The sequence below is a fragment of the Amphiprion ocellaris genome, chromosome 8 (genome assembly GCF_022539595.1).
Source record: "Amphiprion ocellaris isolate individual 3 ecotype Okinawa chromosome 8, ASM2253959v1, whole genome shotgun sequence".
Classification (NCBI taxonomy): Eukaryota; Metazoa; Chordata; class Actinopteri; family Pomacentridae; genus Amphiprion; species Amphiprion ocellaris.
This window is the reverse complement of record NC_072773.1, coordinates 12922247-12948437: the sequence shown is the minus strand read 5'-3', so window position 1 is coordinate 12948437 and position 26191 is coordinate 12922247. Positions and strand designations below refer to the sequence as shown.

Sequence of the window (26191 nt, the reverse complement as noted above, 5' to 3'; positions counted from 1 at the left end):
ATGTCAGCATGTATTTCCTCAGAACAAGAACGGGCGTTCCACTGTGAAGCTCACACTACACTAAAGTTATGTAATTTACTAATAAACACCATGAGATGCAATTTAAAATTTTGCTATGATTCAATACAGTAAGAGTGGGCTGATGATAGAGATGATCGAAGCTTGTGACTTACAGCCATCAGCCTCAACCGTAAAACCACCTTTCTAATATTGTGTAGGTCCCCTTTGTACTGCAAAACAGCTCTCAGTTCATTGAGCCTGAACTCCAGAAGACCTCTGAAAGTATCCTAAGTATAAAAGATGGAGACATCAACAGCAGATCATTCCAGTCCTGATAGCTGAGTGGTGAGGCCTCCATGGGTTGCACTTGTCTTTCCATCTCCTCCTACAGACACTTGATCAGATTGAGATCTAGAGAATTTGTAGTCAAAGTGAACACCTTGAATTCATTTCTTGTTCTTTGTACCATTCCTAAACAAAGTTTACAGCATGGCAGAGAGCACCATCCTGCCAATAGAAGCCGACGCTATAATGTTAAGGTACATACTATGAGTCACATCCACATGAATGCAGGATCCAAGATTTCCCCACAGAACATTGTCCTGAGCATCACACTGCCTCTGATGACTGCTGCCTAATATATCCCACCCACCGAGTGCCATTCCACTGAGATCACCAATGATGCTCACGTCACCTGTTGATAGATTTAATGTTGTAGCTGATTGGTGTTTAAAACTAAAAGCTCCACTACGATGTTTGCTGCTGGACAGGTTGCATGCCACAACTGGAAGTTAAACTAGAGTACATGTAGTAAAAAACAAAAAAACTGCAAGCTAAAAGAGGCAAAAAGAAATAATCGTTATTATTGGTTTATCACTACAAATAACACCTTTCTATTACACATCATCATTGCATCTATTACTATTATAAAATACTGATATGTGCAGCTTTCAGAATGCAGAAGGAGCTAATACAGGCCTCACACACAGACTTGAAATTTTCTGCATCGTGTCACATCCCTGATAAAACCTACCTTCACTGTCAACATATTTAAACCAAGGCTTACACATATGCTGCAACATTTCATCAAATAAGTCTGAATTTAAACATAATGTTCCGTTCACAACAGCAAAAACAAAAACAAAAACCTTCTCAGTAGCCATAATTTGATATAAACATACAGTACAAATGTAGACAGACAATAAATGCATTGGCAGATCACTACTCATTCTTTGTCCTTTTTTTCCTTCTTTTTATATATATATATATATATATATATATATATATATATATATATATATATATATATATATATATATATATATATATATATATATATATATATATATATATATATATACATATATATATATATATATATATTATATATATATATATATATATATATATATATATATATATATATATATATATATATATATATATATATATATATATATATATATATATATATATATATATATATATGTATATATGGATAGAAAGACAGATAGACAGACAGACAGACAAACAGACAGACAGACAGACAGACAGACAGACAGACAGACAGACAGATAGATAGATAGATGGATAGATATAGATATATGTCTCATTTATTCCATGTTTGCTTGTTCATGGCTTTCCCTGTTTATATGACAACCAAACTGCAAAGTTTGGTGTCTCTTAACTGTTTTAAATTTTTGCTGTGTTTTTTCTGTATATTTTCATATTTTGTCGTGTTTTGTCGGCTGCTGATGGAGGTTTCTGCTGGGAGAAGAGTTTATTCATGAGAGGAGCTTTTTTCATTGAGACAGAACAAATCTGGACAGCAACATCTAATTCCAATGGACATCTTGAGGTGTTTTCATGGTTGCCGTGCTGGTGCAAAGGCGAAGGCTAGGAAATGGAGATACAAGCCCTTTCTTCCATCAGTCATGGGAAACGTCAACTCTCTGCCAAACAAAAATGGCGAGCTGGAGACATTGGTGAAGACTGACAAAACATACCGTGAATGCAGTCTCCTGTGTTTTACTGAAACCTAACTATTAAATAATGCAAATCACACATTTAAATAAGCAGAAGTACATTTGTAATTGCCATACTGTGGATAATTTCTTTTAAAATAAACAGTCATACAACTGTTCATATACAGATTTTTCTTAGACTGTAGCTTGAATTAATTGGGCTTGAGATGCCCTGACATTTGCACATCCATCATCTTAGAAACACAATTTTATCTCTGAAAATATCATTGTAACAACCTTTGCAGTCTTAATCATCATATCATTTATCTGCTTCTCAATATTTCCTTCAAGTCAGCTTTAACTACAAAGTTGTCACTCGGTAAGCAAATTCAGAGTGAATGTGACTCATTAATACCATCAGATTTTTCTGTTTATCAGTTGTCCATCCCTACTGACATGCAAGTTCATCTAAACCTTTACTTTGTGTTGTGCTTCATCCAGGCCTCACCACTAAGCATCAGCGATCCTCACCAAGGATCCCTAACAATTATCCTTGAAATATAATAATACTTACAGATAATTATTTTAATTTTCTATTGTTTTAATCAGTCGCTCATATCCCCTCTCCTGCTGCTGCAGTTTGAGCTTGGTCCTATCAAACTCTTCACTGTCAGCCAATCAGAATGAAGCAGCAGAGACCAGTGGTGTGTGGTGACTGTAAAGTCAAAGGATAAGCCTGTTTTTGGTTTCCTCTCTATGATTTTCTTTATTACTCTCTGTCAGAGGCATAAAGACGTGGCAACAAAATTCTATAAAAGTATTCAGCTTGAAACTACATCATTTCTACACATTTCACTTTGTTCAGTTAGACTGAGCTCATTCTCCCTTTCATTTTACAGTAAATGTGTGTTTCTAGCATCTCATACATCATTAATGGATACAGCAGTCAAAGCTTGATTAATAAAACTGAACAATGCACCGAGAAAGCTTTTGTTACTTTCTGTAGTTCGTCAGTATATTGGATTTGGATTATTAAATCTCTGAAAGCTGTTGAAAAGCTTCTCTGGTGTGTTGGAGTTGTGGTCAGTATGGATTTTGTCCCGTTAAATTGAAAACACTGTTTGCTGTTAGTTTTCTTGCATTCTAGGTAAGAATTTTTGCTTGACAAACTGCTTCAGTGGTTGTTACATGTGAGGAAAGGAAAAAGGATCCTCTCTGATTCCTCTTAGCAGTCATTCGATACCTGATGATCACCGTTATCGCCTCTTCCTGGAAGACTGAAAGTGAAAATGACGTGTGCACACATTGCTGTTTTGACAGTACCTCCTCTTTCCAAGTCCAGAAAAACAAAACTGTTGTGTGTTTTGCTGTTCAGCTGATGGAATTTGCAGCAAATCCCTGAAGTGTGCATTTGTATTGCAACTCTGTGGGGATCTCTGGTAATCCTGTTTTTCTACTGCAGCGTAGCCATGAGGCATATTAAGGTCAGTCAGTCAAGGACTCAGACACTTCACATCTTGTCATTTACAGTACTTTGGCTTGTCACTTTGACTTGCCATTTCTTCATCTGAAGACCAGCACTGCTTTTGTATAGTGAAAACATAACATTTTGCTCATAGTTCACAACTGTGCATTAATCACCTTATAGAAATTGTTCCTGTATTATTATTATTATGAGGGTATCTGTTTTGTTTGTTTGTTTGTTTTACTTTAGGCAGAATGAGGCTACCTGCTTGTTTTTTTTTCTTCTCCTGGCTGTAGTCTCACATTTAAGGGGCAAATGAAAGTGACATCAACCTTTTCATCAAACTCTCTGCATGAAATGTGTGTGAGGAGTGTCTCTCACAATGCTATTCCTTTACCAATGTGATCATTTCAGTGCAGCTTTCTGAAACTTCCAAAGCCAAAAAATACACTGTAATACTGCACAATATCAGTTCTACATGTTATTGAACTTTTGCATCAACTGCATGCTGGGCCTCCAGCTATTAAGTAAATGCTGAGGACAAATACAGGCTGGCTGCGAGTCTAATGGGAGATCAATTTATGCAGCTTTCCTGACTTGACCTTGCCAAGCTCATCAGTACTGCTAATGAAGACACTTGCTGATAAAGGAGGGGGACAGAAGTGCAAACAATCAGCTCCTAAGGATACTCGTCTTACCATCAGCAGAGTTCTCTCTCCATCGTACTGTATGTGGACATATGTGGCAGCTAATAGTTAGGAGTCCATGTGGGAAACAGTTTTACTAACATGTGAAATTGCTAACATGCTAACATTGTATTTATCTCTCATAATAATAAGCTAATAAATTAGCAAGCAGATATCCAACTTTCTATAAGAATGCAAATAAAGTATGCACCAAAGGTGAGTACATCCCATCTATATGTCAAATCATTTGAAATTGTACCATAACTGTGTCACTTCTATGCTGAACAGTGGAGTATTTGCTTTTATGTAAAACTGAAAATTTCTTCCGATGCTTTATATAGCTACACCTATTTTTGAAACCTACTTAATGGTTCTTAGCATGGAGGATACTAGATTTTTGGTGAGATGTTCTGTCATGCTGCTGCGGAGGCTGCAGGGCTTTGAGGAACTCGTACATCTCGGTCTGTCCACCACTGAGGCAGCTCGATCCCACGTCCCCTGCCGTGTGAAGCCGGTCTTTATAGCAGCAGATGCAATGAGCTGCAGGTGTGAGGCTCTCGCAGCTACGCCTAATCCACTGATCAGCAGCTGCAGAGAGCCTCACAGACCAGCAACACACCGGCAGGGGAACGGCTGGCCGGAAGGGGGCGGGGCTAGGCTAGGCCCATGACAGTTGCACCTGTGCTTCAGATGATTTTTAGTTGGTTACTGACACGCCCGTGTCCTTTACCATTTCTGTAAAGTCACAAAATCTGATTTTTCAGGTCTTCTGACAGTTCTTTTCCATGTTAAGCACAAGCGAAACAGAAGCTCTTATACTTGCCCCTGACAAATGGATAGCATCCATTAAGCAGCATATTGGGCCATTAAGAGACTGTTAATCTTGCCTTTGAAATCTAGGTGAGATTCTTGACCAGTCTCTGTCACTAGACAGCCATGTCGTCAGTCAGCTAACATGTTCCTGTTTTTTCCATCTGTACAACATAGCTAAATTAAAATCCATGGTATCTAAGGTGGAATTGGAGATGATTTTATGTTCTTTTATTTCATCATGTTTAGATAATTGTAATGCCCTTTTTACTTGTTTAAATCAGTCCTCTCTAAACAGCTTTTGACAGTCCAAAACGCAGCTGCTTGACTTTTAACAGGAACTAACTGGAGATCCGACATCACCCCAGTCCTATCCTCTCTTCACCGGCTCTCGATCAGTTCTCGTGTTTATTTATAGTGCTGGTGCTAACTTTTAAGGCTTTGTGTGGTCAAACACCACGGTATATTGTTGACCTCCTTTACGCTTAAGCCCCGAATAGAGCTCTCAGGTCAGGCCAACAAAAATTACTTGTTGTCCTTCTAACCAAGTACAAAACCCGTGGTGACTGTGCTTTCCAAGCTCTCACCCCAAAGCTGTGGAATGCTCTTCCTCTGCAGCTGAGATCAGTCGACTCCTGTGAAGCTTTTATGAGGCAGCTGAAAATGTTTTTATTCAGACAGGCTTTTGGTTGACATGTAGCCGCTTTATTTTGTTTATTGTTTTTGATGCACTGTACTTTAGCTGTTACTCTACTGTTTTAACAATTTATTACCTTGCCCTTACCTCATTAGTTTTTTTTTATTTTCATTTGTTTTATTGTTTTATTATTGTTGTAAAGCACTTTGTGATTTTGTATCTGTGAAAGGTGCTATACAAAATAAATTTTGCTTACTTACTAACTTAAGTCATGATGCATCAGTGCAAACAGACACAGTCCATAAGTCCCAAACTGAGAAAGTTCTTATGTTGTCTTTTTAGTTTCAGTGATGACAGGTTTTTGAACTTGTGTGTCAGTGATCATATGTGTATTTATCTCTGTTGCCTTGAGTTTCTATGCTGGGGCCTCTATTTTCAATATAGTCTCTCTAAAGTATTTGTTTTTGATTGGTCATTAGAGGAAATTCTCTACTTATCAACTTATAAATAATGTAATTTTGTGAGGTGCTGCAAATTTGAATCATTTGACATTTAAGTAACATTGTACGGGAGCATATTCACTTCTGCTGTGTGTTCAAAAGAACCCTAGATCAAATAATACTGTATAGAAAAAGTGCTTTATTATTCCTTTTACTATGATTATAGTTTTGTTTTTATACTGTAGTTTCCAATATATAGTCCAATAGAGGGATTCACTGTTTTTTTTTTTTATTCCATTAAAAACCACCATTACAAAGCTGCATGTTTCAACTTTTGATAAAGTAACTCTGAAACTGTGTGTGCTGTAGTACACATACAAGCACACATGGCCATAGTGTTGAGTTCTATTTTACAGCATCTCATCTGCAATAAAAAGCCACTAAGAGTATAAAGCACATTCCTTTTTGTACTTGATAAACAGTTAGGGCCACCAACACACATCCACTTGTTGCCAGAGAGGCCCAGGCAGCATCAGTGAGAACATGACTACTGATCAATCAAGTTGAGGGGACTGTTGTTGGAAGTAGAAAAGCCTGCATTTCCTCCTGAGCTGCAGATAAAGAAACATTGATTTGCCCCGCTCAGCACAACACTGCCTACCCAGACATACTCATCACACTAAATTTAGACTGCGACGAACCCAAGGCGAGCAAATACGGAGGAAAGGACTTTTCACTAATCATATAGTGCCTGCGGAGATCCAGTGCCAGAACTGCAGCGTCCACCCTGTCAGGGGAGCTGTGAGGATGACTTACTGGGACATTCATCTTGTTTAAATAAATGCATAAGTGACCCAGGTACCTGTTGACGTTGTGTTAATTATGAGCCACAAAGGTACCTTGCTGTGCTTTCAGCACTCACAGCAGGGGAACACAGAAGAGGTTTTCCTATTCTGAAGAGATAAATCTTTAATTCATGTGCAAAATAAAAGTAGTCTGTGAATGAAGGAAGAAATAAAAGACATGAAAACATTCCAGTCCTGCACTGTAAAATAATGATTCTATAACTAGTTTTGCAGCAAATAATGTGATATAATGTAACTGAAGTGGCAAAATTACTGAAATGCTCCAACAATGACTAAGTGTGACACTGAATGTTACTCTTAAAAAAAGAGCTGTCATGTTAAGACAAATCAATGCTATGTATCTATCCAGAATCACAAATTTGGCTGAAGCAGTTATCAATCTGTAACTGATATCAAACGTGGAGACTCGTCCAAGACAAACAAACATGACGCATTTTGAATGTCAGTATATTTCAACTTGCAGTAGCTGATTATGCAGAACAACAGAAACAATCATAGTCTGATGACTGTTGCATAAATACTGGGCTACCAAGGTACTGACCTTTTGCACACCACTGTTTAGTTCTAAATGCTTACAGCAGCGAAACACTGAACATACTCTACACTTCTGTCGCCTTTGTGCCTTTGACTAGAAATGCATTATTCAACTGGCAAACACACTGAAGTGCATTTAGGCGGAAAGGTAATGTGATTCCATCTCAATTGATTGTCATTACATATTGAGAAAGTTAGCACATGAAACTTCTGTTCTTCATCAAAAGGATGATGCTTTCTGCTGAAACAGCGTCATGGTAACACAAGCAGACAGAAGTCAGCCGACTGACCTCAGCAATAATCATCTCATGATTCGCCATATGCTAACTGCTCATTACCAGATGAATTAAGGCTGCAATGGGAAGCATGCCTGTGTTGAGTTGAGCAACTCTGAATTTTATGGTAGCACAAAGATAAATTATCTCAATAAAAATAACAAATCATGAGCATCAACTCCTTCCACTCTCAAGGTCTCTGTTTCAGGACAGACTGTATCTGTGATAAACACAACTAGCTGCCTTGTTTTAATGCTTGCCAAGCATGAAACATTTATTCCAGAGGCTGGCTGGTACCGCTGTGATTGAAATGGATGTAGACTTTGTTGTGCTTCCTTTCTGTTTTCTCAAATTAGGCAACGTTGCAGTTTTTAGAACACGTAGTCACTTAGTTATTATTACAAGGCCGTTATTCTATTTCTAATTTCAGTTTTGATTCATTAAGATAAATATCTCAGTTTTTCCTGCAGTTTTCCAAATCTGACAATGATGATAATGCGTTTCAAACTTCTATCCCTATCCCTATCCATAGAGGCCAGTGTTGTTCATTTTTGCCTCACTGTTTTACAGCTGACTGAATTTGGTGATATTTTCCAGGTGAATTTTTTCCAAAATTCTCAGGACTTCACAGGATGGAATATGAAAATATAATTCTAAAATAATTAGAGGTTCCTGTGAGTTCTCATTAAAACAGCAGGACACATTTCATTTCTAACAAAATCCCAGCCACAGGCCTCAGACTTTCACTTCCTCTCCTAGATCAGACCACTCTATCACATCTCAGCAGCTTGGCAGCCAGCATCTGTCTGCTGCCGTCCTTGCCTTTTCTTCCCCAGTTTGCCTTCAGGTGGCCAGCTCAGCAAAACGGTGAATAACTGTACCATGTCCTCAGTCTGCTCTATGAATCACTTAACAGAACATCTATTTTGTTTTCAGTGATTGATCACCTCTTAACCCTTTGTGTGCCCTCCTCTCTTTGCAGTCTTTTTCAGCAATACTCCTTCATTTCACTTTGGTGCAGAACTTACACAATTTGTCATCTTATAGCTGCAGAGAGCTTTCAAGTGTCTCACACAGCTGGGGCTTTCTGCAAGAAGACATGCAGCAATCGCTCCTGTTGAAGTCAGATCAGTGATGATATCAGAGCCCAGAGTTCTGTATGAGAGCAGGAATGTACCGAAGCTTTGTCAAGAGCACAGGATGCAGAGAACTGACTAGATATGACTTTCTCACAAAGTCCTCTTTGAAACTGTCAAGGTGTATTTTGTAGCAGTGTTTGTGTCAAAATACTAGATCCACAGATCAGTGTGTCGCTACCCTTTAACTAACGTTAGATCAGCAGCAGAGCTGAAGGGGAAGGAGTGGCCTCAGTTTCAGACAGCTAGAGAGAGAGAAAGACAAAGAGAGATCAGAGGCAGCAGGAAAGAGAGAGAGAGAGAGAGAGAGAGAGAGAGAGAGAGAGAGAGAGAGAGTACTCTGAATATATGGAAGGTGCTCATGTTCCACATATTGATCATTCACACACATTACAAACAAGACCAGGGAACAAAACACCTGCCTAACATTTCCAGAGAAAGGCTGTCTAAGAGAAATGGCTGTCGTCTAAACAGCAGTGGATTTTGCAGTTCTGTCTTCTGTAGTTCAAGGCAGCAGTGTCATTTTGTTAGCCAAATGCTTCTTATTCTGGAGCAGAGATAAGAAATACAATGAAGCAGGAGGGGAAAGATTTGAGTAATGTCAGCACATGATAGTTTTATAAATCAGGTGGCTGGAGTTAGGAGATGAAATGAAGTGTGGTGATTATGAATAATGTAAAGGAGAGACAGATGGAATAAAGGCAGAGCTGTGGCATCTATGAAGATTTTTTTTGCAGGACGGATGACAATGTGTGCATATTGTATGTATTTGTGTCAGAGAGACTTTTATGACCACAGTCACATGTCTTTCACCTTGCTCCAATCAGAGTGGGCCATGAATTTACCCCTTTCCAAAGGATTCTGATTTTAGACAGCACACATGGTGCTGACCTTATTCTAAATAGGCCGCTTGGTATAGTTTGGGTTGAAATGCTGTATTATCCTGCAAAAAAATAAAACCCATCACTAGAATCCAGTATGCACGAGATTCATCCATAAAGCTCATTGAAAATCTCTCAAAAAGCAAACCAAATGGTGAAGGAATTTCAGTTGGCTGCTATAGTATTCAGTTAATATTTCAGAAGTACCTGCAGGCCCTGTGTGTGTGTGTGTGTGTGTGTGTGTGTGTGTGTGTGTGTGTGTGTGTGTGTGTGTGTGTGTGTGTGTGTGTGTGTGTGTGTGTGTGTGTGTGTGTGTGTGTGTGTGTGTGTGTGTGTGTGTGTGTGTGTGGTCTCATAGTAAACCACATTCTCCCTTCCTTAGCATCAGGCTATCTCAGGGGAGTCGATATGCTGTGCACACTGAATTACTTAATGCTGTGGCTATTTCAGCTCCTCATTATCGAGCATATGTTTCATTGAAATGGAAGGATTTAGGCATTGCTGTAGGGCACTTCAAAGTACAGTTAACTCACATTTTCATTTGGACAATAGAGCATTTGTGTGCTGAACATCCTGTGAATCTTTCTTCTTATTGGTCCACACAAACAGAAAGTCTGCATCATAGATTATGAAGTAGGGATAGTCTAAAGATACTGGATGCATTTTGGGACATTTAGGATCAGAGTCTGGATCGAATCAAATGTTGACCATTCTGTCCTAAAGTATGTGAAACTTTTGATGAAATGCAATGCAAAAATGCAGCAGGACCTCTTTAATGTGTAACAGCAGTGACGTCCCTAACAGGTCGTTGCACTCAGTGCTGCTTGCTTGCCTCTATGCTGACCAGAGAGCACTTACATATTTAAGATGGCATCGCTGGGGTCTGGCATTTACTGTTTGGCAGACTAACTCATTAACTTGACACATAAATGCATCATGTTCCAGTCACAAAAGCTTCATATACTGTGTGCTGCTGGGTGTAAAATCCTGAACACTCCCTTAGTCTGCGCACACACACGCACGCACACACACACACACGCGCGCGCACACACACACACACACACACACACACACACACACACACACACACACACCTCTGTATTAAGAAGAGTCCACATCACTGCAACCTTAATTAGTGAAAGTAGTGGCGCGGCCCGGAGCTGTCCACGGAGCGCGGTGCTGAAACCTGCCGCATCATAGTGGAACGCCAATCAATAAAACACAGCACAGAGATCACATGTACAGCACAGACTGTATGCAGGTTTTACAGTAAGACGACCTGAAAGTTCCTATGATGTAAGTTGCTAAAGCCAGGACTAAGAGTTGTAGCAGGAGCATGTGAACTGACAGCACGTCCATACTGGGGCTGTAGCAGCTTTAATGCGCCATTAGAACAGGATCATCAATGCAGAACCACAGTAGCTCCTCCAAACCATGACACAGTAGCAGCAGTGGACCCTCCAGGTAAGAAAAAAACCCCACCACGGCAGAATCAACATGCTTGGCTTGAGCCCAGGTTGCACTTACACATAAGCGTGGTAGATGAACGCCCATCCCCGCGGTCTTTCCAGTGCATTATAGAGGAAATTCTGTAGTTTCCGATAGTTGGCATTTTTCTTCGACGGTCTGGGTCTCCCGGCGGAGATGCTGGATCTGGGTCTGCAGAGGATGCTGCTCCGCTTGGTGCTTTCCGAACCCGCAATGAGCAGCGCCCCGTCCCTGCTGGATTCGGGAGCCCCGGGGTCCAAACCAACAAACCCGACTTTGTGCTTCTTCTCTCCGGCCTGAGTTGGGTAAACCCCGCCGTTGAGAGATTTCTGCACCATTCTAAAGTCGAGACGATTCCAGCGAGGAGTTGTCCGTGTCCTTGCCGCGGGGATGCATCACCGGTGCTGAGGGGTGTGTGCTGGTGGAGAATGCAGACGGTGTCGGTCCCCCTAGAAAACCAATTGCAATAACCATGCGAAACTGCACAGTGTATGCTTTTGCCTTAGCCCCTTCCGGCCATCTGACAGACAGCAAGGAGGGAGACGCACAATGCAGTTCCACTCCAGTCTAATCACGTTGGTCATCAGCGGTTCGGAGCACATCTGCAATCATTTAATGGGCCAGAATATCACAACACTGTAAATTTCAATTCTGCATGAAATCAGCCTTCTTTTAAAGCTGCAACATCTGGTGCAGTGAGTGAAACGTTCTGCCAAAACAGTCACAAGTTACTGGCTTGAAAGGAAAAGAGGATCATTTGTGTACTTTGGGAAAACACTTGTCTTAAAATCTATCCTGAGATAACCCTCCATCCTCTCTACCCAGCTAAAGGTGAGTGGCTGCAAGGAAGGCTTTCATTGGATGATTCATGTTCATGCAATATTCATATGTGCAGCTTTCTCCAGTGAGGTTAATGGACGCCAAAAACTGTGTCAAGCTTAAGGTTGCTTTTCTGAATACATGCAGTCGTATCTGCCAACACCAGCAAAACACGCCAAACTGCACATTCTGAGTGAAACAATGCACATCAACTTGCAGCAAAGTGAAAGATGTTGACTAAATAATGTATAGCCATGTGTTCTTAGTGAATTTTCTATAACAATTTAGTTTTAAAGTTGTGCATTTATTTATTCTCTGCACTCTTAAGGCTATGCCAGATTTAAGTGTTTTGCCATATTTACTACAACTAATTTTACAAAAAAATACAAATGAAAACAAAATGCAAATATTTGCAAATCATGTAAATCCTTTCATTTATTTCACATGGTTCAACTGCAATGGATAAAATGTTGAAACTGAGAAATTTTATTGTTTGGTTTTAAGACCAGGTTTAAAACCTTCCTTTTTTGACAAAGCTTATAGTTGCGGCTGACTTGGGTGACCGTAAGGGGGTCAGTTGGAGTCTGCATGTACGAAGCACAACTGACTTGTTCTTCGATGTCCTTTAGTTCTGCCCCTAGTTATGCTGCTATAGGCCTAGGCTGCTGGGGGACCTCTCTGGATGCACTGAGCCCTTCTCTAATTACCTATGCATTTACTTTATATTCCATTATCGCATTGCATTCACTCTGTTTCTCCCTGTGTCCTTTCTCCGAGTGTCCCTGGTCCCAGAGCTGGATGCTTCTGATCTGTGGTTGTTCTCCCACCAACTAGCTTTAGTCTCCATCATGTCCACTGTGGGATGCTGCTGCTGATCCTCCTCCAGCCCACTGCTTCCAGAAGCCCATTTCCACCAATCTACTCTGCATCACCCTCACTATACATGATATGCTCATCTATACAGTGTTTGCATCTTACTACCAGCTACATATGTAGTATATTTAATGCCAGAGCCTTACACCATAACAGTAAACTTATGAATCAGATTCAATGTTGGTTTGTATTTTGTATGCATCATCTATGTTTCTCATATCATGCATGTATCCCAATGTGTGTTATATATTTCCTTGTCCCCCACCCCCCCTTCTCCTATCCCTCTTCCTCCCCCACCCCCTCTACCTCTTCTGTCCCTCTTAGCAGATAGGTCCCCCCATATAAGCCGGGTTCTGCTCAAGGTTTCTTCCTGTTACAAGGGTGTTTTCTTGCCACTGTCGCCTTAGGGCTTGTTCTGGGAGTTCAGGCATATGGGTTCTGTAAAGCGTCTTGAGACAATCTGAATTGTAATTGGCGCTATATAAATAAAATTGAATAACACAGAAAGCAGGAGGTAATCAAGGTTTATATGCACTAAAGCAAAATTAGGAGTAAGAGGGGTGAGTAAAAGAAAGTCAGAAGAGCTATTGTTCACTTCCAGCAGCACTTAGTCACAGTCTGCTAATATGGTGTGTGAAGGCAAAAAATGTAATAATCTTCTCAAGCTCATTTCTTTTGAGTCATTCGTGTGTAACCTCAGTCACATGCAGTAGATCAAAGGCAACCGGGAAGAACACACTGTAACGCAGAAGTGGCAGTAAAAAAGCAATAAAGCAAAAAAAAAAATACAGTCCTGACTTTCACCATAAGGACTTTCATGTTGAACATCACATCCTCTGTTGGATCCTCTGTTGGTGCCAACAACGCTGCTTCACTGAGAACATTGTCATACTGAGAACATTTTATTTACTAGCTTGTTAAGATTCCATTTACAATAATCATTTTAGAAAGATCAACAAAAATCCTTTGTACAGTTATTTTAAAGCAACATTAAATTGCAGATAAACTATGTACAACAATGAAACATTAGAATAATGTAAATAACTGTCTAATCAGTGATGTATTTGTCCAGCTACACCAACATGCTGCAGTCATTAGCTACTCCGAACTGGCAACAGGCACACTTAAGACCAGATTATAGTAAGTAATGCTGCATTGGGCAGTCATACTATTTACATGCTCAGGATAGGAGCAAATTTGATACAGGAAGTGATGATAATGCAAATAACCACGAGTCCTCTATGCCAACTGTAAATTTGAAGTGGTCATGCTACTACTATTTCAGAATGCTCATTTGGAACCAGGCTGCTTTTAAATAAATAAAAAGAACTAAGTGACCTGCTGAATGAATGCAGCATGTCAAGAGAGGTTCTTGAAATGCATGTTTGACATTTTCAACAGTCCAAAACAAGTTGTCAGTGAGGTTACACTCAGGAAAGAGAAGCAGCTTCTCTTCAAATGCACAGTCACAAATACAAAATGTTTTATATACTATATTATCTTCATAAAAATAAACCAATTTAATTTAAAACATTACTCTGCTGCTGTAATACATGTCCTATCGTTTCCTCTGACATTGTTACAGTCTGTATGTACAAGAAAATGAAATCTTCAGTACACTAATGTTACTGTGTTTCAGTCATCAAACAATCCCTTTGTTTACATCAAACGGCTTACAGTACTTTTTGCTAACACTGAATGGATCGATCATTGTGCTTTCTTTTTTAATACCTACAGCAAAATACAACAGCTTCAAGACAACATAAAAGTCAATTTAAAAATCAAATGATGTCTTAGTTAACAGAAGGCAATCCTTCAACTAGTACATTTGAATTAATATATTAATAATTTAACAGTGATTCCATATCACCACCTGCTGACTTTGCTGCTTGCTACCAAACAGCCTTGTATAGTTTGTTTTAGCTTCCTTTGTCCTGATTCTGATTAGCTAGCTTCAGTTCATCCATCCCTTGCACTCCCTGAAGATTAATGTAACACTTCCTGACGTATTCCAAACACATAAATAAAATGCAAACATGAGCAGTTATATCTAAAAATGGCATGCCATTGGTCCTTTAAATACTGTTCAATATGTAGGCTGGAATGCTTTTAGATTCTTTGATACCTGATATAGTATAAGTAAGCGATAAAGACGCTCCTTCTGGAAACAATAAATAACTATCCTTCATATAGTGCAGTAATACAGTACTCACACTAAACCTACAGTAATTGCACAGTAACCACATGCAACGGGCTGAAGAAGAAAACAGCCTCCCCATCAGCTTTTCATCGGTCCCTCATTCCCTACTTCCATCTCTCTGTCTGCTCTTTGACTTTCTGCATCTACGCGGTCAGCTATCATGCATGAACACCAGGGTATTCGAATATTCTACTTTGCTTGGGGTCCGAACATCGAGCCCTGGGGAACACCAGCCCAAACGGAGAAAAAGACAGTTTGCAGTCCAAGGCAAAACGGACAACATCTGCATTTAGGATGACAGTCAGCTACAGGTAGTTTGGTTAATCCAGTTATTAATACAAGCTTGGGTGTGAGCATTATCACTGTGGACGTGGTCTCTACGAGGCCTCCTCCTTTTCGCTCATGTTGTGCTGTTCACACCCGCAGGGTCTCTTAGAGGAGACATGAGACTCTTTGCTTTCATCATCTCCCATCACTTCTTCCACTTCTGCTCTCACTCTCTCTATTATGAGCTCTCTGAGGTGATGGTGTGATGATATTTTTAGAGTTCTCCATCTGAGGGTGGCAAACACAGCTTGAAGAGCCTGTTGAAAAAGAAAAAGTTCAAATGAGGGGAATCCACCTTGTTTGGGACTATGACTGATGCGATGTACTGATGTAATGGGCAGAGATGACTAGTTTCATGCAGTACCTTGGAGCTGATGGAGGCATCTGGTCCATTACCTTGAGATTTTTAGCAGAGAGCTCAACTCTTGCACCCTGGCAGAATAGAAAATATATCTTATAAGCAAATACCCTACAGTAAACAGCTCACCTGCTGTGAAGCATGCAAACTGCTCTATGAGTGTGTCTTCTGGTAGAGGTTTATAGAAGGAGAGACACAAACAATCACAATACATCTGTATATTGTGCACTTTCAATACTGTATATAGCCTTAATAAGCAGCATGAACATTGATGAATGGCTTAAAACACTATATTATGGCTATAAACCGATGAAAGTAAAACTATAACCTCTTCAAAAAGGTTAAGTGTAGGCTTTTAAATGAACAGATAATGTCAATGACAATATAATAACAGGTAAACAACATGTAAATAAAGCATTGTAGTTGTTGAAAAATGATGCATATCAACACCAATTCCTAAGACTTGAGAATTTTAAATCATTTGAAGGTGCTTGGATAATCTATGAATAATGATAAGTCTATGAATGGGATGGCCCCACCGCCCCTGGGGTGATTGTGAAGAAAAATTTCGAAAGTCCTCCTTTGTACAGAATGCCTTATCTATTAAAGGTTGCATAAACTGGAATATTTTACCTATAGCTATCAGAGAAAGTTCCACTTTGTCAGTTTTAGGAGACAGTATAAGACGTGGCTGATTATCAACCAAATTTGCAAACATTGAGAAAATCAGGCCCTTTAACTATAAGCACTTTATTACAGGCTCTGCCTAGAAAGCACTTTACTGAAATAATAGCACTTTAGAGTAGGTTTAACTCAGCTAGAATTCATTTATCATCACTGTCTTTGTTTTATGAACTTGTTTTAAAAGTCTGTAACTCTGTGTTCTTCTTTTATGTTTGGGACAACGGATGAAAATTAGTCTAAAATATGGCTTATTTACTGCAATCTTGTGTAAACCTATGAGATTGTATGTTTATTAATATGCACTGTCCTGTCCAAATAAATTTCATTGAAATTTAATGATTTTTTGCAGAATATAGTTAGTTGTTGGGATTTTTTAAAAGAGTAAATGTGAAGCAAAAAATGACTGATATTTTAAGCTTGCATCTGGATAATTTTTCTGAAGAAACTGTGTCAGATAAGAAAATCAAGGACCACTGGACAGTTTTGAATCAGATCCTTTTTCTTTGTACAGTTTCTGGTTGTGAAAAATGGTGTCATTTTGGAGACTGTTTTCAAAGATAACACGCTTTTCAAACGAGTCAGCATACTTTGCTGTTTGGAGGGTTACAACTAACAAACAACAAAAAAGGTTACTGAGAATATTGTGTCTTGGAGGTTTGTTTGATGTGATCAATATAAATGGTAGACAGTGGACATTACCTGATGATTATTTATATGAGATTTTGTTTACATTGTAAATAAACATTAAAATCATTAATATCCTCCAATTCTAATAACGGGTGTTACATTATTTTATAAAATCATGAAATACTACTATAACTATTATTTTCTAGTAGTAGGTTTTACTAAAATAGTTTATTAATAAGCCCATCTGGCCCATGAACCTCCCTCCTCTGAGATCCACTGTGTCTGAGGTTTACCTGTTTACGCATTATGTCCATGGTCTGCATGATGCAGCGCGGCATGAGGCCGTGGTTAGTGGCGAGGATCACTGCCTGCTCCAGTGTCACACTTAGGGTACATCTGCAAAGAAGATAACGACTAAAGGTTAGCGCTGTGTGTTGCTCAGTAATAAACACACACCGACACCGGTCGTCCATATGTGCATCTGCAACACATTTTCGAACAGAAACGCATTCTGACAGCGAGGTGAGGCTGAGCTTTTCAGGCTCAGTGGTGCATGTCATCGACTCTGCATGGTGTTAATCTTCATTCCTACTGACAGACCAGTGATACTACACCGGCAGCAGAATAACGCTGCCGTGGCGCCAGACTGACCTCTGCATGCCTGTACCACACATGGCGATGTGACAGGCTCCCAGGCGGTTACAAAGCTCCGAGGACACACACAGCACACTGACACCCGACGGGTGGCCTTGGGCGCTCGGCCGCACGTTGACGTAGGACTGCATTAGTCGGCACAGGTCGTCCAGCGTGTTGAGGGGTCGCAGCAGCTGTGAGAGGGAAAAGTAAAGGGTCAGGGGCTAAATGGACGGCTAACAACATGATTTAGTACCATATTAAAAAATAAAGCCATCTTAGCAAGCCATTTAGACTACTGTTGAGTGTTGAATTGGTTTTATAAATTCAAGTGGAGAAAAAAGTTGCTTGTTTATTTGAAAATTTGGTGAGACAAGTGATACATCATGAATCAAACCGAATAGTTAAAAATGATGCAGTTATATGAATTCAATTCAGAGGTACAATCGAAATGTTTTTTACATTCAATGCTAAGCAGAGTAACTGACTTGTAAGATGGAGCAGGGAAAACTATCAAATATAATACAAAGAGGCTGAACTCTTTGCAGTCTTTCTTTTGAAAGACATTGGAAACCTGAGAATAAAGTTCTCTACTGTACACCGACACTATGTTCTACTCAGTTTTAATCACTGGAATCTATTGAAGCTACAGTCAGTCTGGGACACTAGAACTGAAGTTCAGTTTATAATGTTGATGTGCTGAGGTTAGTTGGAGTTAATAGGGAGGTCTTGGTGAGCTACTGGGGGTTTCCAGTGGTGGGAATGGCACACCAGTTCATCTTACTTTGGAAACGCTTGGTTGAAGGTCTCTAACTTCAAGGCCCAGTATCTGTGCTTGCATTTATATTCAGTCACAACATGATATAGAAAATTGACGTATGTTACAAGAACAAAATAGAAGCTAAAAAAAGACCATATAGACTTAAACATACGCATTCTGTGACGACAGTAAAATGGAAATAAATCAGAATAAGTGTATATTTACCTGGTCTATCTTCATTGCTGTGGTATTTGAGTCTGTAGGGAGATTAGACTTCTCCAAATAGAAAGCCCTGTTGGGACAGAAGCATCTCCATCAGTTCTCAAATCTCTTCATCTGGTTTGAAAATTTACCGATTCGTGTCCTATGACTCACTTCGTCTGAGAGCTGAGTCATCGAGCATCTAGAGTACTTCACTTTATAGACTATGTATCTGCCACAGTACATATTTTATCATTTACTGATGTTGAGTCATTTACCGAGTATTAATGTGCACATACCAGAAATCATGGCCATATTAAGAGGTTGCTGAAAACCATGAATACATTATGAAGGAATTAAACGGTAAGAACAGAAGAATGAAACTCTGAACACATATACATGTGCACTGGGAGACTAACAAAAATGAACAACAGTAACTGGATTTTTACCTGTTAATTGAAGAAATACCAAAATCACTTTAGCATATTACAAAAACATTACAAAAACTGCCTTATTCCTACAGAACTTTGTTCAGGAGTCAATTTGTATGTATGGACAGTAATCCTTCACTACATATACTACTGAAGGCTTATCTTATCTTACTAATGTTTGAGAAACGCTACATCTGAATGAGTCATTTTGCTGCACTCAGTGAACAAGCCAAAAAAATCCTGCTGGTTGATGTGGGTTTTGTTAAGGAAAGGTGTGTAAATGATACAGATTTCACCCTGAAAAATTCTGGACAATGTGCAAAGAATCAAACAGGGAACGTAAAAAGCACACAGTTTCTGCTTGCTTATGCAACGCCGCAGAGTGAATTCTCCCTTTAAGGTGAAACACATCTAGCGTGGACTGTGATGCAGTGTAGCATAGCGTACCTGAGTCTGCGGTAGTAGGCCTTGACCTTCTCTAGTGAGACAGCGTTGGTGCGCTGCTGGAACTCCTCCATGGCAGCGTAGTCCTGCTGGGACACTCCCTCTGGACGCTCCAGAGCTGCAAAACAAAGAGGTGGGGGCTTTTACATTAACACACATAGGCACACACTTATATGCACACACAACTCCATGGCTCTTAAACGTGAAACCTCACAACTTCCCACCTGATCATTGCATTTTACACTAACAAACACAATTGTAGTGTGGACTCTGAGCCCCCATGTATTCCTCCAGCCAACCTTCAACTATCCTCTATGGCAAGGCAAGGCAAATTTATTTGTGTAGCACAATTTATACACAAGGCAATGCAAGATGCTTTACAATGGCAATGATGAGCCTGTAAGCCTGAGCTCAGGGCACAGAAACCCTGAAATTACTGATACAAATCTGATAAGGCAGAAATGAAGTAAAAAATCATGTGAACAAAAATTTGTGATCCCCACTTGACTTGTAACTGGTGATTTGTCTGTATTTCCAGCAGTTGTAGTCAAATACTTCTATTCACATCTTTACACGTATTTATGGATCTTTCCATGCATTTACAGATCTTATTATGTTTACAAATTTTGATACAGATTAGCAGATTTTTTACACATTTGAAAACCTAATTATAGACACACCAAATTTTAAAAAGACATTTGCAGATTGTGGTTGGCAGTGACAAATATCAATGCACAATTTGCAAATTCTTTTACACAGTAACAAATCTCACTACGGACACAGATTGAGATACAGACACACAACTCTAGATACACATTTACAAATAGTTTTGCTGGAATAATATCCCCATAATCGTCAACGTCACATCCATACACTAGTGACCTGTCCAGGGTGTGCCCTGCCTTCGCCCCAAGTCAGCAGGCATGGACTCGAGCCCCTCGCAACCCTAATGAGGATTAAGCAGTATAGAGATAACGGACGGATGGACACATATTGCCACACATAAACTTTAACATCTGCAGTATCATAAGGAGCCCCATATGTTCATCTCAGCCTGCAGCTGCAACTGTTTCCCAGCAGGTGGTGATGTTTGCACACTGATCTGCAGACTAAATGGAAACAACCCTAGCTCACTGATTGGACTACTGGTCCAACTAGCACTTTGGTATGGAAAATGAATGGCTATTTGAACAACAGGCGTGATGCATCTTGGCCTCCATTCAGAGACTGATGGCATGGAGCAGCAGAGGGGAGGGTAAAGCTGGAGTGTTTCAAACGGCCAATAAAAGAGTTCAGTGTAACTTAACAAAAGCATATAAAGCTACCAGGAAATGTACACAAGTGAGAGGCTAAAAGGCTGCACGACACATTCAGTGTTTTTTAATGATTCAAGTTTGAATGTCTGCTGTACATTAGTGTTCTTATGGGATGCATTTGAGACTATGTTAACCCTCTGAACCCCAAACATTTTCTAGACATTTTTTGCTCTGGTTACATTGTTTTCTTCCTGTTGGCTCATTTTTCACTGCAACATACTTGGCTAGAACCGTGGCTTGAAGTAAAGAGAATATGAAAATATCTTCTGTGCAGCATGTAAAAGTTATAATGCCATAAATCATAAAACATTTAAAAAGAGAAAACTGAATTTCTTTGACTGTTTTACACACAAAAAAAACTGCAATCAACATGTAAAATGTTATCGAAAGGCCCAGAGTTGTTACCAATACCAGGAAAAAAAAGGTAATTACATACAGTATGTATTTACTATTTACATTCTAATTTTCTGTGTAAACACTGCCTGCAGTTTGGCTAAAAAAGTTGCTGAATCTGTCACAAGTGTTGGTTGCAACAGATTCACTAATTACTTTGCAGTTGCAGAATTCTTTGTTTTTTACAGAATCTATTTAGTGGCAGTTATATGGTTTTGGCAAATTTAAAATGAGACATGAAAAATAAAGTGCATCTAAGTAAATATCACAATTTTAAGCTTAGAAAGTCCCAATCTTTCCCAAACGAGCACCACATCACAGACGAGTAGTTCATAAGTATGTTGAAAACTTTATCCTTTTTTTTTCTCCACAGTTTCTTGTCCTGATGAATGCTGTAATTTTGGCCATTTTTTAAAGTAAAAAGCCTTGCAAACCCATCAGCTGTTCAGGGGGATAATACTCAGGAAGGTATTGCAAAAAAAAATCACTGATTTGAGACTGAAACCGTGGGATTTCTCTTTGCACTGCTACATCATGCTCCACTATCTGATCTACACCTGGAATAATTCGTGTTCAGGTTCTGCAGTTCTTCTGTTCCAGTATGGTCAGTCTTACCCCTGGTGAAGAGGACAGTGTGGAGCTTGAGGCTGCCTCCATTTTGCAGCCGACTGGGCAGCTCACTGAAGTGACAGCTGTCCAGGTACAGGGTGACCCTCAAGGCCTGTCGGCTGCCCTCCACCTGGTAACACACCGGTGTGTCTGCAACACACAACCACAGAGAAGGAAAAGGTTAACAAACCTGTCATGTTACACTTATGGCTGTTGGACCAACTCAATATACACCACAGTAAGTTTGGGGTCATTTAGAAATGTCCTTATTTTTGAAAGAAAAACTTTTTTTAAAAACTTTTTTCAATGAAGATAACATTAAATGAATCAGAAATACAGTCTAGACATTGTTAATGTGGTAAATGACTGTTCTAGGTGGAAAGAGCTGATTTTTAATGGAATATCTCCATAGAGGTACAGAGGAACATTTCCAGCAACCATCACTCCTGTGTTCTAATGCTACATTGTGTTAGCTAATGGTGTTGAAAGGCTAATTGATGATTAGAAAACCCTTGTGCAATTATGTTAGCACATGAATAAAAGTGTGAGTTTTTGACCCCAAACTTTTGAATGGTAGAAGTACGAACGTGTTGCAAAAGGCACATTCATTCCATTCAGGTAATTCATTGTGTATTTCTGCATGAAATGTGGATAATTTCTCATGATAACAACTTCACTTACACATATTCAAAATGAGTAAGTAGAAGAGTTGCAAACAAAAAATGCATGGAAAAATATCACCACTGACTTTGCTTCTGTCACTTTTAATGTCCACTTCCAAAATGTTTGCAAGTCAGAAGCTCTTTTATATCTCAGGTTTCTAAATGTCATTTATCACAACACACAGAGACTGCATAGTAAGTATCAGCTGTTATTTCAAAGAACTGATATTTTCCCCAAAAAACTCAGTGTACTTGTACTTCAACTTTATTTTTTAAAAAAAGCCAGTCATTGCAATGGCAGTCGCATCAGAAACTGTGCTGTCAAGACTGACAGTGGAGAATTTACTGCTTACCTTGTCCCCAGTCTGGCTTTTTTTGCACAGTTATAGAAAGAAAGTACAAGAGTAAATTTAAATATAAAAATATACTTACTGTCCTTGCATGTTAGTCATGTTTGTCTGTATATAAGAGCTAAATTATATTTTAAGACACTTTCAGCCTTATGAAACCCTGATAAATGGTGTCTAAATCATCGCACAAAACAAGGGAAATAGTTGATCCCTGATTTCGTCATGCGTGGCTACGAAATATATCATTGAGATAGTTATGTCAAAGTTATGTATTTTTTAAGTATTTTTAAGTATCTTCTTGCACACAAAGGAAACTGTAGTTTAAATGAATTCATCATGAAGGTCTTACAAAAGCAGAGCAGTCACTATTTCTAATCCTACAAACAACTCACGACTAGTAATAATTCATGATTCTGAAGCTTACTTGCACTGCTTTCTCTCAAAGGTGACACATGAACACTTGTCAGAAAATGGAAAAGGTGACCTTTACTGAGCGACCTCTAGGGTTAGTGATCTTTCCCCATTAAGCCACAATCCTGTGGAATTGGCTGTGATGCTTCAGGCTGAACTCAGGGGCCTCAGACTCTGTAGGTCGTACATGTCTGTATCCTACCTATAGCTCCCAGCTCATTGAAAATGCTATTAGCAAAATCAATACTGTCCAGTGGACTCTGACGCCACAAGCTGTCTACCTGCACTGCAGCAGTCTGAGCGGATGTGCAACTTCAGCACAGAAGCTTGGTGGAAACATGTTTTTACATCAAAGCAATAGAGACTGGGCCTGTACAGTCTGTATACCTCTTTGTGAGGTATGAGTATAAGAACAGCTTGAATGGCTCATACCAATATGTACTAGAGCATGCGCTGGTTTGTATATTCATGCACAACATGTGATTACAAAATGCATCCTGCAGATGTGAACCTAGAATAGCAAATTCCTGCCGCATCCACAGTTTTGTCCCCTTAAATGGCAAGTGCATGTTGTGCTTTTCCTTTGAGCAGCAATCTCTGCTATCCATATTGAGGCTGCTGAAAAGATGACTGATTCAGGGTGCAGTCATTCTTTGTAGCTGTTTAAGGTTTCGGGTAACCCAAAGCACATTCTGTACACGCAGATAATCAGGTTATTAAAGGCACAAATATGCTCAGGTGCAAAACCTGATGTACACAGTTATGTAAAAATGCTCATAACGGCCGCTTTGAACAACCAAAGTGCACCGTTAGTTAAAACTACTGCACTACAACATCGTATTAGAATGCTTACTCTGAAAAAAAGGTCTGACCTTGGGCACTTTGGCAGGATAGAAGCAGTGCAAACCACAAAATCTATTTATCATTTTCATGCTTCTAAAGAATATTTCTCTACTATAGCGCATAATGCATCGTAAACGAAATGATTGTGTATATTTAGGCATGTTTCAATGACATGTGTCTGCTGCTGGGTGTCTGAGAGCATCGCTAAAATTTAAATGAAACCCCTCACAGCCTGTCAGGACAGACCATGTTAACTGTAATACAAGGACAACGAGGACATTAAGGGAATTCATGTTCTGCCTTTGTTTAAGATGATTTATAGTCATTTATAGTGTTTTAGCTCTCTATTCAGTAGCTCACCACCAAAAAGAAAATGAAATCTGCAACAGCAAAATGGCAATTTCACCCTCAATAGCTACCATACATCCACATAATAGAACTTTATTCAGAGTTAGTTAAACCATCCAGCTGCTCATTAGCGGCAGTGCGGTTTGAATGGGCCAAGTCAGTCTTTGTTGATGGAGTCTCTTACTTGCGACTAGACACTCATCCTCCAGTGGCCTGAAGAACACAGTGACTTTGTCCAAGTCCAACAGGGCTGCCTTGGTGTCCTCCAGCATGGTCCGCTCCTCTTTCTGCCGGAGGAGAGAAAGAAAGCTCAGAAGTCGCACCAAGAAGAGAGTTTAGATAGCTGTGGAGGCAGCTGCGTGGCTAGAAAGCCATACAGATCCAGAGGTTCAGGAAGACATCACAAAAGTGGAGATGAGCAGACATGCACTTTAAAACTGAATGAGGATTTTTACTTAAAATAGCATCAAGCTCTAAAGCTATGTATTCAGACACTTTTTTTTCTGACCAACCAAATGAAAATACTAAATCTGTCCTCACCACGTGCGGAGCTAGGGTGGACTGGAAGTGCAGCAAAACACCAATGACGGATATCTGCTCCAGCCACTTGCGGCTGGTCTCTTTGCTGTCTTCCTGGTACTCGCCGGCATTGTTGAAGCGCGATCGCAGCGCCATCAGCAGCTGCTCGGCCAGCGTGCACAGGGCACCCGTCGCCGCCTGGCAGAAGATCACATCCCGTCGCAGCTGCAGAGACGTATCTGGTGTTGGAGGGCAGGAGAGTTCATGAAGGTGGGAGGTTATGGGGAGAAAATGACAGTGGAGGGGAGTAAAAGCAGCAGTATGAAAATGAAGGGTTACAGAAGAAGACGTGTAGCAGAAGACGGTGAGCAGATCGGTGAGTGACCTCCCTCATTACACGTCCTGAACTCGCTCCAATGCATGAACCTAATTCCATTAGTCTGAATGTCCCATTAACTGGCACCATATGCCACTGGGTCCAGTTCAAATAGGCACGAGCATCTGACACCAACCTTCATTCCAGCACAAATACAAAGCACAACTGGTTTCAGCCTGAATATAAGGTACATTTAAAATGCTCTATTTTGTGTTTACTCTACATTTCAGTAAAGAAAATGCAAAAAGAATGGAAGGAATTCATCTACTATTTTTTAAGGATGCTTTAACCCTCTGAACTCCAAAACATGGACCATGGAGAGCAGATGGGAGACAAATATGGAAACAAATGAAAAATACAAGCAGTAAAATATCTATGGCATGGAAAGTCACCATTTTTCTTTCCACTATTAGTCACACCTGTTGGAACTTTGAAAAATGTTGTACATATTGAATTTTGTTTTATTTAAAAAAAAAAAAAATAAAAATAAAAGATCATAGATGTGTTGTTTCCATAGAGGTGCAGTGAAAAACGAGCCCATAGTGAGCAAAAATGTGATCGGAGCGGAAATCACCCAGAAAACTGCTTGGAGCCTAAGCAATTCAGCATCTGCAGATATCCTGATATAAAAAGGGATGAAACTTCATATGATGGACGATTTCATTTGCAGACAGCTTTAAAGTGTTGGAGTGATTTAAAATGCTCCAGTTGTGACGCTTTTCCTGCTCCTTGAGACGCAGTCCTGCTGAGTGATTACACAGCTCATCTTTCTGCTAATTTTACACAAAATTAGAAGCGGGTTTTAATTATTTAATTAGGTTTGCC

General features: G+C 39.7%; 2 protein-coding genes across 14 annotated transcripts in view; both read right to left on the bottom strand.

Annotated features, from left to right (window-relative positions):
- The window catches only part of kcnq2a (potassium voltage-gated channel, KQT-like subfamily, member 2a), a 40649-nt gene extending 28699 nt beyond the window's left edge, over positions 1-11950 (bottom strand). For 4 of the 12 annotated variants that reach the window (XR_004846455.2, XM_035942938.2, XM_035942940.2 and 1 more), the window contains exon 1: positions 11222-11949. Coding sequence is in view for 10 of the 12 variants with exons in the window: in XM_035942938.2 (XP_035798831.1) it covers positions 11222-11520 (299 nt within the window). In the remaining 2 variants the exon portion in view is untranslated. Of the gene's footprint in view, positions 1-11221 lie in introns of all 12 variants that reach the window. The other 8 variants (XR_008602508.1, XM_035942943.2, XM_035942945.2 and 5 more) reach the window with 4 other exon arrangements.
- Positions 11951-13753: 1803 nt separating this feature from the next.
- The window catches only part of prex1 (phosphatidylinositol-3,4,5-trisphosphate-dependent Rac exchange factor 1), a 105949-nt gene continuing 93511 nt past the window's right edge, over positions 13754-26191 (bottom strand). The window contains exons 33-42 of one of the 2 annotated variants that reach the window (XM_035942932.2): positions 25012-25229; positions 24656-24758; positions 21864-22007; positions 19543-19657; positions 18689-18755; positions 18488-18532; positions 17722-17897; positions 17364-17466; positions 15766-15833; positions 13754-15658 (exon numbers count right to left, since the gene is read on the bottom strand). In XM_035942932.2, coding sequence (XP_035798825.2) covers positions 15616-15658; positions 15766-15833; positions 17364-17466; positions 17722-17897; positions 18488-18532; positions 18689-18755; positions 19543-19657; positions 21864-22007; positions 24656-24758; positions 25012-25229 — 1082 coding nt within the window. In that variant the 3' untranslated portion in view covers positions 13754-15615. The remainder of the gene's footprint in view (positions 15659-15765; positions 15834-17363; positions 17467-17721; positions 17898-18487; positions 18533-18688; positions 18756-19542; positions 19658-21863; positions 22008-24655; positions 24759-25011; positions 25230-26191) is intronic. The other variant, XM_055012797.1, reaches the window with a different exon arrangement.